The sequence below is a fragment of the Onychostoma macrolepis genome, chromosome 07, assembly GCF_012432095.1.
Source record: "Onychostoma macrolepis isolate SWU-2019 chromosome 07, ASM1243209v1, whole genome shotgun sequence".
Lineage (NCBI taxonomy): Eukaryota > Metazoa > Chordata > Actinopteri > Cypriniformes > Cyprinidae > Onychostoma > Onychostoma macrolepis.
Window position 1 is genome coordinate 25,507,065 of NC_081161.1, and position 12,930 is coordinate 25,519,994.

The 12,930-nt window shown below is 34.7% G+C and overlaps 1 protein-coding gene across 1 annotated transcript; it reads left to right on the forward strand.

Annotated features, from left to right (window-relative positions):
* Positions 1-8,117: 8,117 nt before the first annotated feature.
* On the forward strand, positions 8,118-11,192 carry LOC131543727 (hatching enzyme 1.2-like). The gene is made up of 9 exons (XM_058781440.1): positions 8,118-8,213; positions 8,322-8,352; positions 8,434-8,496; positions 8,625-8,777; positions 8,857-8,974; positions 9,072-9,250; positions 10,469-10,550; positions 10,714-10,834; positions 11,020-11,192. Exons 1-8 carry the CDS (start codon positions 8,145-8,147, stop codon positions 10,793-10,795), a joined length of 777 nt encoding a protein of 258 aa, XP_058637423.1. The 5' UTR covers positions 8,118-8,144; the 3' UTR covers positions 10,796-10,834; positions 11,020-11,192.
* The last annotated feature ends 1,738 nt before the right edge of the window (positions 11,193-12,930 follow it).

Here is a 12,930-nt window from a genome sequence, read left to right on the forward strand (position 1 = left end):
TTAATCTTATCATTATACATTACTGACACTCTATCTTCCAATTTGATACTGTTAAGTGCTTTGACACAATCTGTATTGTTAAAAGCGCTATATAAATAAAGGTGACTTGACTTGACTTGACTCGACTCACCCAAAAATGAAAATTATACCATGATTAACTTACCCTCAAGCCATCCTAGATGTAAATGACTCTCTTGTTTCAGACGAATACAATTGAAGTTAATTAAAAAAAATTCCCCGGCTCTTCCAAGCATTATAATGTCAGGGAATGGCTGCTGATATTCAATAGTCCAATAGAAGTCCAATAAACTGCATCTATCCATAAAAAAGTGATTCGCATGACTTCGGGGGGTTAATAAAGGCCTTCTGAAGTAAATCGATGCACTTCTGTAAGAATAATATACATTTTTAAAACTTTATAAACCGGAATCTCTACTTTCCGCTAGGGCTGCACAATATATTGTTTCAGCATTGAAATTGCGATGTGCACATCCGTGATAGTCACATCGCAGGATGTGCGATTTTTAGTAGGCCTACACTGATCGTTATTTTTATTATAGAGCTCTGGAGGTTGACGCCACGCAGTTTAAACTCCCCCATTTTGGCAGGCAATCAGGAGAGCGCCAGAGTGGCTGTAGCCTTGGTATCGACAGTGATCGAACAATAATTTAAAACCAGACTGTTTAGACCTTACAAACCTTACTATTTAAACAGCTGTTTTGTGCCTGGATGCCAGAACAGGCGCGGGAAAGCAAAGGAGAAATAATTTTATCGTATTCCTAAGGATCCCGATAGACGACGAAAATGGTTCACTGCAATAAAACGCTAACAAATAAAGCTCTAACCAACACAACTAATGAGCAACTAATGACACCTCATTTGAATATTTTCATGTCTGGAAAAAAAATTGGGATTAAAGGGGTTAAGATTTCATGACATTTATGATGTCTACTGTACTCACAGTGATATACACTGTTAGACATTTCAAAGGGTTTTTTCAGTAACTTAGAAGTTACTGTAATTAAGATTTACAGTAGCAAACTGTATTTGATTTATCAGTATACTACTGTAATTCATTCATTTTAATATAGATTTCATTAGATTTTATAATTTTTATGTAGAATTCATTTTATTTTTACTCTACATAGGTACTACTGGCATTCAATTAAAACAGACACAATAATTACAAAATATCAAATTCTTTATTTAAAACATTGCATGTATAACACGTAAGGGATAATCAACGGCTAGCTGTGCATCGGGCGGTTCTTCGCCTCCACGTCGTGCATTCAAATCGTTTAATGCACAGCTAGCCGTTGATTATCCCGTTTATGCCATGGTCATTTCTCAGCATTCACATATTAAAGATGTTAACAATATTTGTGCTGCAATATTTGACCGGAACGATAAAAATGACAGTTATTTTCGTCTGTAATACTATTCAACTGTAACTGTATGTTACTATGATTACCAATGTTTATAGGAAGCGCATTAATATAGACCCTTTTTGCGCCGACGTCACGATTACGTCACAGCGCTAGCTGGAGGCAAAACAAAGGGAAAACTGGAGGCGGCCCATTCAAACCAGCGCAGATTCGGCTACATAAGGAGCTTAAAATATCATCTTGTTGTGATGTTGGATACAAGAATCGATGTAGTACAGGCTCCAATTTGAAATTTTAACGCATACCTGCTGCCACTCCCAGACAAAAAACCGACGACTGCTGTGTATAAACGAGATAAAACAAGCGGACTGGACAGAAACGATCGTCAAAAATGCTCGCGTTTGCAGCGCACACTTATCAGAAAAGGTTAAATAAAGTATTGTCTTTTGTTGTTATGGATTATGGTTTGTGTTACGTGTCTAAAGATTTCTTATGCATCTCACAACTATGAAATAATGTCTGTGCATGTGTATAAAACAACACACTGACAATGTATATGCTTAATCATCTGTAATTGTTGTGATTGATAGTGGCTGGACTTTCTAAGAACTTAGTAAGAAAGTATAATCAAATACAGAAAGTTCAAAATTAATTTCTGGAATGTTTATTTCTAGAAACTATACACATCTTCCTTTAAATGTACTGTATGTAAAGTATTGTAAATTTATTTACTATTTGGCCATGATACATACATCTTCAAATAATATATCATCACATTGAATGTTTAACTTTTTGTATTTTGGCCCAGTTCACTCTCACTTAACGTTAGCTGTAAAAATAGCCCGCTGAAGTTGAAATATATGTACATCTTCATGACTAGATAGACACGGGCGAGTTTCTCTTTACTACTAGTTAGGTTTCTCTAAGGAGATTGATTCATTGATCAGGTGACGTCACACTCGTGGAACACGAAGTGCATTATGGGCGCAGCCGCCATTTGTAAGGTATCATTGCTGGTGTGTTCTGTTGGGAGAATTGTGTTGTTCATTTAAAAATAATTCTGTGATAAAATGGTACGTTCTTGTTGTGTGATAGGCTGCAATAGTAAGTCTCACGACAGAAAAGGTCACAAACTAAGTAACGGAAAGGTTTTTTAGTTTTCCCACTTTGAAGAAAGGACATGGACAGCATGTAGCGGACGTAATAAAGAGGCGTCGGATGGCCTGGGCTGGAGCTGTGCGACGCAAAAACATCACCTTTGCAAACATATCTCCGTTTATGTATGTTTGCTCTCAACAATGTTTCTGCTTTATTGTGTTAGGTATTGGTTTGTGTAATTAATACAATAAAGAAAAAATGCATGAAAAGAGGGTAGTATTCAAATTTATTTGACACGTTCAAACTAAACAAACCATCCTTATACAGTTAACATGACATTATTACATAATAATCATTACAGAAAACATACCTTTGCTGTTACTACTGTGTTGTCGCAGTCCTTTGGACGGAATGTAAATAAATCCTGTACCCAGCCATTGGTGAAATGTCCGTGGGCTTCCAGAGATTTATAGTTTTTAAATTGTTCACTGGTATATGCGCTTATACGGGTCATTCCTGTTATACAGTGACTTTTCTGTCTCTATGATTTACTTACTCATATTTTCTCTAAAATAGCCACATATTTGTAAGAAATTGCTTAAACTATACATATTAGGTCTACTTTATCACTTAAACAGAGATAATAGACATAAAAATATTATTTTGTTTTTTTACACACCTTTTTATTGATACATGCGTTCAGTTTTATCATGTCCTCAGTGCAAAGTAATCAACTTCCTCTAGAAATATAAACCATGAAATTAAATTATGTTACGGACTAGGCTAAACTTCATCTAATCATACATATAAATCATGTGAAACTATTTGTATTTTTTTTTTTACAATTTTCTTCATTTACCGTGTCCCTAAAGTCATCTTCCACCCTGTTAGTATGTACTCCCTTGCCTTCCAAAATAGACTACAATTCCACTGAGATCATTTTCAGGAAGTGATATTGTATATTTTTTCCACTGGAATTCAACTGTACAAATGGAGGTATTTGTCAACTCTCACTCCTACCTTTTTTTTTAGTTTTTGAAATGTTTTCCTGCTTGTCACACTCTTAAAGTTCCACCCTGTTAGGCTATATTATGGAGAATGTTTGTCCGATCCAAAAAAAAAAAAAAAACATATCTGACATAGTTATAAAAGTTATGTTCATCTGTAGAAAGTTAGAGACCTAAATGTTGATCACTCAAAAAACTACAGCTAATTTAGCTCAAAATTTTCCACCCTGTTAGATTCCACCCTGTTAGGTCTATAAACCTAACAGGGTGGAATGTGAAACTAACTGGTGGAAATTCTAATAGAATAAATAGTATTTATTGTATACTGCAAATTAATCTACCTCCATAAAACTTTTGAGTGGTAATGTACATGAATACAATTGTATATATGTACACTACCGCTCAAAAGCTTTAGATCAGCAAGAATTTTAATGTTTTTAAAAGAAGTCTCTTCTGCTCACCAAGGCTTCATTTATTTGATCAAAAATACAGCAAAAACAGTAATATTGTGAAATATTTTTAAAGTTTAAAATAACTGTTTTCTATTTGAATACATTTTAAAATGCAATATTTCTGTGTTGGCAAACGAATTTTCAGCATCATTACAGTCTTCAGTGTTACATGATCCTTCAGAAATCATTCTAATATGCTGATTTGTTGATATCAATGTTGAAAACAGTTGTGTACATCATTTATTTGATGAATAGAAAGTTCAAAAGAAAAGCATTTATCTGAAATAGAAAGCTTTTGCAGCATTATACATGTATATACTGTCACTTTTGATCACTTTAATGCATCCTTGCTGAATAAAAGTATTCATTTCTTTCCAAAAAAAAGAAAAAAAGAAATAAGGAAATACTTACTGACCCCAAAACTTTTGAACGGTAGTGATAATGTTACAAAAGCTTTCTATTTCAGATAAATGCTGGTCTTTTGAACTTTATATTCATCAAATAATCCTGAAAAAAATAAATAAAAATTGTACAAAACTGTTTTCAACATTGATAATAATAATAATAATAACAATAATAATAAATATTTCTTGAGCAGCAAATCAGCATATTAGAATGATTTCTATAGGATCATGTGACACTGAAGACTGGAGTAATGATGCTGAAAATTCAGATTTGCCAACAGAAATAAATTGCATTTTAAAATGTATTCAAATAGAAAACAGTTATTTTAAATTGTAAAAATATTTCACAATATTACTGTTTTCGCTGTATTTTTGATCAAATAAACGAAGCCTTGGTGAGCAGAAGAGAATTCTTTAAAAACATTAAAAATCACAGTGGCATCAATAAATTCTTCTGGCCGGCCCAAAAAAAGACATCAGCTGGTATGCTGACAATCAGATAGTGTGCCTGATCAAAGAACCGCAGGCCCTCAATAAAAGGCCTTTACAGGTAGACCAGGCAACATGGCGGTACATAGAAGAACAAATGTAGCCAAATGTAACAAATATGTTCCTTCTTGTGATGGTTTTTGTGTTTTTGTTTGTTAATCTAGTTAATCAAAATGAATTACAGCTTCTTTATTTTTATCAATTATAAATTTAAAAAAAAATCATTTCTTATGTCTGTCCTCTCTAATTTGTTATTATTTCTCTAGCCACCTAAACAGAGATTTGTTTTGCCACTTGTCATCATGATTGATTGTGATAAGGAACCACTTAGCTGTTGTGTCCCTCCCCCAAAGGAAATCTGGATTTCATTTTTTTGTATTGTTTTGTATTGTTTTGCAGTTCCATACATTACATATGGCAAACCATGCAGGACAATGACGGAAAGCTCATTTGCTGTTAGAACCTGTTAACACTAGTGTTCCACCCTGTTATGCTCCATTCCACCCTGTTATGCTCCATTCCACCCTGTTAGACAAGTAATTTTAAATAAAAATTTGAAAGCAACATTAAATGTTTGGCATACCTTTGTCTTATTCTGTGAGGTGAGGAGCATTACCAGCATATATATATGTTTTTGAGCAAAATTTTTATATTATTTACCATCCTGTTGGCAAAAATGGGCACAAAAAAGTACCTGTTCTTAATAATCAAGACATATTCTATTCATTAATAATTGTTTTGTTTTTGTTTCAAGAATAAAAAATATCATTATGGCATAAGGGACATATACTATCTTATTATTGCTCATTATCGTTTAACATTTACATTATTAAAATTTTGTGATAACTATGTATATGTCCCTAACAGGGTGGAATACATTCACAGTGAATGTCTGAACAATATACCCATAATTATTATTTTTTTAAGTCACCGAGCTTGGCCAGTATGTGTTCCATATAGTTAAACATGTCACCATTTTGGTAGAATGCTAAAAACATGAAAAACGTATAACTTTTTTTCCAAAAATTGTGAAGCCAAAATGTTACTGGATACCAGGAATGACCCATACCATAAACAAGATAATTAACAATGTCTAAGTATGAAGGTAGCAATGCGGGGTCAGCACTCCAACTTACTGCAGTCAGCTCATATGGATCTATGTTCTGAATGGATAACAATTTCTCTAAATAACGGTTCCTGGCATCTTTATCGAGTTTATCTCGGTACGGCCTTTTCTCAATTTTCTTTTGCTTCTCCATGTTTGTGAGTTATATTTACGTCGTATCTAAATATTTATCTTATTAGTTATCTTAGAGTTATCTCATTTACTTTTACTCCTGTAATCTCTTTAATTCTCAGTCAGTAGCGCGATACCTCAAAAATGTAACACATCCTGTAGTCAGTCCCAAGCTGCTGCGGCGGTGTAGGGCAAATTGTGTCGATCCAAATGTAAGAAGTGAGGAAAATAAAACGACCTCAGTATAATGGCGCCAAAGAGACTGTTACAGTAGTATACAGCAATTAAAAAAAATACAGTAAGTCTCTGTATGTGGGGTCTGACGTCACAGAAAATTCCCATGATGCAAAGGGTATTACAGTTATTTACTGTAAAGAGAATTTGCAGTATTACACTGGATGATATACAGTAAATAACTGTGGAAATTACAGAAATGTCTAACAGTGTAGCTATGCTGGCTACCTACAAGGACAGCTAGAGTCGATTACGTTAGCTAACAACACAGTTGACTTACCCTTCCAATAATGATAAAGCAGGTTTTAGCCAACACCAAGTGCTCATTCACTCCAACCACCTACATTTCCTGCCAGTACTGGGAATAAAAACCACAACCCTTCATTTTACAAGTCCAACTCGCTAACCATTAGGCCACAACTGCACTTCGCCATTTGGTCACGAATGACCGTGCAGAATGTGATTTCAAGCTGATTGCTGATTACCTTGACGCAGCCAGATCAGGGGCCAGTTGCATATTAGCCTCTGTGTTAAGACAGTGTCGTAAGAACTAGTTTGACCAGCTAGCAGTTAACCAAGGGGTAATCAGTCTGGTATTTTTGATTCAACTTAGACTAATCTAAGTTTTTATGTAACCGAATTTAAAAAAATTTGACCAGTCTTAAAGAAAAAAATTAGATGACTTACTTAAAGACTAGTCTAAACCTTTTATGCAACCGGCCCCAGAACAGCATTATCAGAGAACACACTGCAGGTGGTTGAGGCAGACCAGAAGCTGAGGCCTAACCTAAGGAAGAAGAATGTTGCAAACAAGAGTGCTTAATACATGTACACTAGGGCAAAACGGCAGTTGTTGCCTAATGGTTAGAGAGTCGGACTTGTAACTCGGAGGCTGAGCAAGGCTATGAACCCCCAGTTGCTCTCAGGAGGCTCAGTAAAAATGGCTGCCCACTGCTCTGGTGGTGTGTGTGTTCACTACTCACTGCTGTGTGTGTGCACTTGGATAGGTTAAATGCAGGGTACAAATTCCAAGTATGGGTTACCATACTTGGCTACATGTCATGTCGCTTTCACAATACAGTATGAAATTAAAATGATTTTTGCCAATTTTTTTTTTTTGTGTGTGTTTTACTGTCAAAGAATGTAACAATTTATATACTGTATTCTAAGTGTATAGGTTTGGTAATGTTGCTAAAAGCACAATAATGCAAAAGTTTTTAAATTTTTTTTTAAACTCATAAATATTGAATTGCAAATGCTAAGTCCCATAATTGTATATAATGTTCATTTCTCGGGTGTGGTTGACACGGTAAATACAATTTAAAATATGAAATTTGGTCACAATGTTTATTACTTGATATGACATGCATAGATATAGGGTATATATAAATATAGGTTTAGATATATTAGATATAATATAATATCCAATATTACAATATCAAATTTAAAAAAGGGTGTAAGAGTAATCAATTCTATAAATAACATATATAAGTAAATAACTGAATACATGCAAAAAGAAAAAAACAATAGTCTCATACATTGTCATATAGAACCATATAGAAAAAGGTTCTACCTCCTCTTGTGGATTATCAGACACCACCCACCTGTTGTCCCAACCTAAAATAACGATTAAATACGTTACAACAGAAATAAAAATAAACCGTTCAAAACTGATTTAAAACTACTCTGAATTACTCTGCTTTTGTACTATGTGGTAATTTGGCAGTGGATTCATGAAAGCTGGGTTACGGCACAGAAAAAGGAAGTTAAAGCTCTCAGAAGAGTATATAACTCCCAGCTCTGTTTGATCCTGACCAGTTTCTCAGAAAGCTCTCATCATGTACCTGTTGGTGGTGGTCGTCTCTCTTCTGCTGAGCTCTGTTCCCGCTCAGAGCCGTCCTGTTGAGGTGAGAACATACAAAATTAAGATGGAAAATTATATCATCGTTAGCAGCAGTTTCCTATTGGGAGCAGCTTTTAATTTTTACATTCATGTGTTTAAAATTTATCAATAGGATTTAATTGAAAAGATCTCTGGGAAGACGGGTAAGATGCTTAAAAAGAAAAAAAAGATACTAACTTGTTATTTTTAGTGTTTTATTGTTAATTTACTGATTCATGTCTCAGGTAACATCACTGAGAAAGATGACATGCCAGTGTCAACTATAATCGAGACCAACAAACATGCAGGTGAGAGTATGCAAGATTTGATAGTATATATCTTTTGTGTAGCAGTTGATGGCAAATTCCTCTTCATTCAATTATATTATCAGTGTCAATAGACTGAATGATTTTGTGCATTATACTGTACCACACAGGACAGCAAGTGGATGGGCCCTTGATCACGTTTGGAGACATCGCTGTATCAGCAGGGTTCAAGAATGCAGATCCGTGCACAGCTCGTGGATGCAAATGGGAGAGAAGCAGAGATAGATTAGTCTATGTGCCCTACGTGATCTCCAACCAGTACTGTAAGTGACAACGATCACTATTTTTAATATTATCTCATCAGTGTGACATGATCTTTTTAATAGTTTACTTCTGCCACAGCTCCAAAGGAAATACAAGTGATTAAACAAGGCTTACGGTCCTTTGCGGATGTTACCTGCATTCGATTCATACCACATGAAGGGCAGAGGCACTTTCTCCACATTCAGTCTGATTCTGGGTAAATCTGATTTCTATCCAATTTCTGTGTAGTAAATGTGCTTTCCCAAAACATAAATATACAACCTGATTGCTGATGTGTAATGTGTGATCCACAGTTGCTATTCATATTTGGGGCGCCAAGGTGGAGGACAGGTTGTTTCTCTCCAGCGTCCTGGGTGTGTCTATCACAGTATTGTTCAACACGAGCTCCTTCATGCTCTCGGGTTCCATCATGAACAGAACCGCAGCGACCGTGACAAACACATCAAAATCCTTTATAGGAACATCATACCTGGTATTTTTCTTTAGAAAAAACAAAGATGATAAAATAAAACGGTTACACTTTATTTTGATGGTCTCTTTAACACATTCTGTTGACTATAAGTACAGTTGCACCTACATATCTACTAGCTCTCAATAGAGTGTTGGTAGAGTATTAGCAGACTGGTAGGGTTACTTGGACCTAGGGGTTGAACGACTTCTGATTTTTTAAAGTCGATTTTATGTGATGAAAGTCGAGTCGAAGTCGACTAGTCGCTGATGACGTCATTAAGGAACAAATAAGTCTGGAGCTGAGACTCAAACACCTTGTGCACAGCTATGGCATATGACACAGTGCTGCACACATGGCTATTGCTCCTATAACAGCTAATTTTTATCAGTTCTTTTGTCTTTGGGTCTTTATATTTCTCACAGATTTCTGCTTGTTCTAAATCAGATACAGATAAAGTAGCACGTAAAGATTACATATGAATGCATTAGTGAGAGCAATTGCGTGTGTGAATTAATTCTACCTGGCAGCGACTCTCTACTAGTAGTGAAGCTGTGGGATTTAGTTTAATCGCAGAACAGTGTTGACAATACATTTACGCGCAGAACGATTCTGTGCGCGCGCGCGCAATCTGCGCGTGATGTACGCGCTTGTCTGTAGGCTATGTGTGTGCGTTACAGAGCAGCAGCGCATTATATTAGAATGTCGATTAACTGACCTGTACTATAAGCTGTTTAAAACGTGCATTCTCCCGTTCAATTTCGAGCATCCAGTAATATAATCACGCATGTCTTGTGGAGCGCTTTCAGAGTGCATTTATTTGTCATTTTAACTGTTTGGAAACGGAGCGTAAATGTGGAAGTCCTTCAGAGATTTCTTATACTGTTGCGCCCTCTATAGGACCAGTCGACGTCAAGCTTAAAGCGTCATGGCAGAGCATTAAAGTCGATTAGTCGATGCAACCCCTACTTGGGCCACCATCTCAAAAAGGAGTTAGTACATTTTAATCAGATAGTCTACTAATACTCCAATGAGAGTTAGTTGACATGTAGGTGCAATGTTACTTATTGTGAACTGAATGTTCAAAAGTGACCATCAAAATAAAGTGTTACCAATTGAACAAATCAAAAAGGCATACATGGCATGTTACATTGAGTCACAATAATTGCAGTCTAGATTAAATTTCACTGTGTATTTACCTTACATTTATAGTGTTTAATACTTTTCTGTGTACTGTAACAGCACAGCAGCACAATTTCATGAGAAGAGAAACCAATAATCTGGCAACCCCCTATGACTACAACTCTGTGATGCACTATTCAAGGTAAGTGTTCTTGTAGCTCAGTGCAAATTTTATTTTATTTGTATTTATTTTATTTTATTTATTTATTTGTATTGGGGGGGTGCTAAAAACATAATTATCAGAGTATGATAAAAAAACGTAATCTTCAGAGTTTACTGTTTTTTCTTAATGTGTGTGGTTTTAGGAAAGCTTTCTCTAGGAACAATGAGCCAACCATGATTCCCATTCCTGATGGAACGTTGCAATTGGTGAAGCTCGAAGAATGAGCCCCAATGACATCCTGCGGGTTAACAGACTCTACTGCCGTACGTTAATTCATACGGTTATTATGTGACTTGTTTACACTTACCTGGTCTACCAGAATTTTTGGCACTTAAAGATAATCTTGCGGGCTGGTGGTCTTTACAGTGGGGTTTGTAATTATTGTAACTCTTATGACAACAAAATCTTTCTTTTCATGTTCATTCTTTATTGTTTTTTTTCCCCTCAGTTTGAAGTGCTGCCAGGCTGCATGAAGGATATGTTTGATGATAGTATTCATCTTTTCGTCTCAGCATTCATCATTCTCTATCATCATTTTTTAATGTTTCTGTATTTGCACATCACAGTTTCAAATGATTTTTCGTATTCTATCTTTTAAAAATTAAACATCTTTTAAAATCATTTTACAGTCAGACACCTCTTAGTACACATTCAGTATCGGAGGTTTGTGAGAAACCAACAAAAGGTGCATATATTGTACACTCAAAATGCTTTTTAAAGGGGTCCTATTATCTTTTTTCACTTTTTCAACTTAGTTAGGTTGCCATTTTTGAAAATACAAAATGTTTCACGTATAATATTCTATATTCTAATTGTTTAACGTCATAAAACATGAGTAAATTTTTTAACATCAAGTATTATGCATGATGAACATTAAGGCTAACATTCATAACAAAGATAAAAAAGGAAAAACAGCAACAACAAAAATGCCAAAAATGAAGGGCATAGAGTCAACATAAAAAAGAGGAATTTAGTTCTCCATAAATGTCCATTGTTCTGATACCTTTACGTCTTTGTAAGGTTTCAAAATAAATCTTGAAGTCAGCCTTGAAAGACCACTTACATTTATGTAAAAGTAGTAGTAATATTAAAGTAATATTTAGTTTTCACATAAAAATGTGACTCTTGTCTATCTTTTTGTCATAAAAAATAATAACATTCAACATCAATCCAAAATAATCTAACATATATACAGGAATAAATAAATAAAAAAAGATGTAAAATGTGTTATTATATGAGTCCAAATCAACTTCCAATTAATATTCTCAAAATGGTATTTATTACAAAATGTTACAGGGCAAATCAAACATCCAAGAATTTATTATTCTTTAATATCAACACCGTTTAATAAGATTAATTATTAATATTTTTTTTAAATGTTGTTAGCTCATAAGATTCACTGGTGTCTTGCAAAAGTCTCAAAAAACCTGCTGGTATTGCATTGCTGATACAATGCTATATTGCAAATAAAATACTATATTCTTGTGAATTCAGTATAAATAGACTTTACCATTTATAAATTTGTGACAAAATTAGAATATCATTTTAAACCCTATTGTCATAGAAAAATTGATTTATTCTTGTATTTAACGTTTGTATTATTCCATATTAGCTGTTTTTGGGGGAATAATTATGTTCGTATAAGAAGACAACATAAAAGAGCCTGTCTATGAAAATTGGATAACTGAATGGGACGTTTGCTAATCTCAAAGTCACATTTCAAAAGGAACTCTATGCCACCCATTTTTTGCAAAATCAGATTTGGAATTATATACCATAGATTATTTTTGTGTTAAATAAAATGTTTAATCCAGTTCAACTTGAAAATTGTATTATAAGTAACAAAATCGATCACATTCAAACCTTGTTGATTATGAAAAATCCCTCATGAGAGAGAGACACAGACACAGTAGCAGACGGGCAAGCAGGGTAAGCACTGCGTGCCCATCCGCTACATATATATATGTGTGTGTGTGTGTCACAATTGCCTACGGAGCTGAGCAAGGAACGAGAAGACGAGGAGTAAATACAAGTCACAGTATTTTAATCCTTCCAACACGGCATACACAGGGCAGACAGGAACACATGAAGCACAATGGATGATAGAGACCTGACAAACACTAATTGAAGGACTGGGGCTTTTAAACACAGACGAGACACACTTGGAATCAAATTAACAATCAACACAAGGGAGAAACTGGGTCACAGGGAACACATGGGGAGCAAAACACAACAAAACAGACCACAATCCTGACAATATATATATATATATATATATATATATATATATATATAGCAGGGTGCATCACTATATTGGAAATATTTCTGTTCACGGTTTAAAACAGAAATATTTCCATAT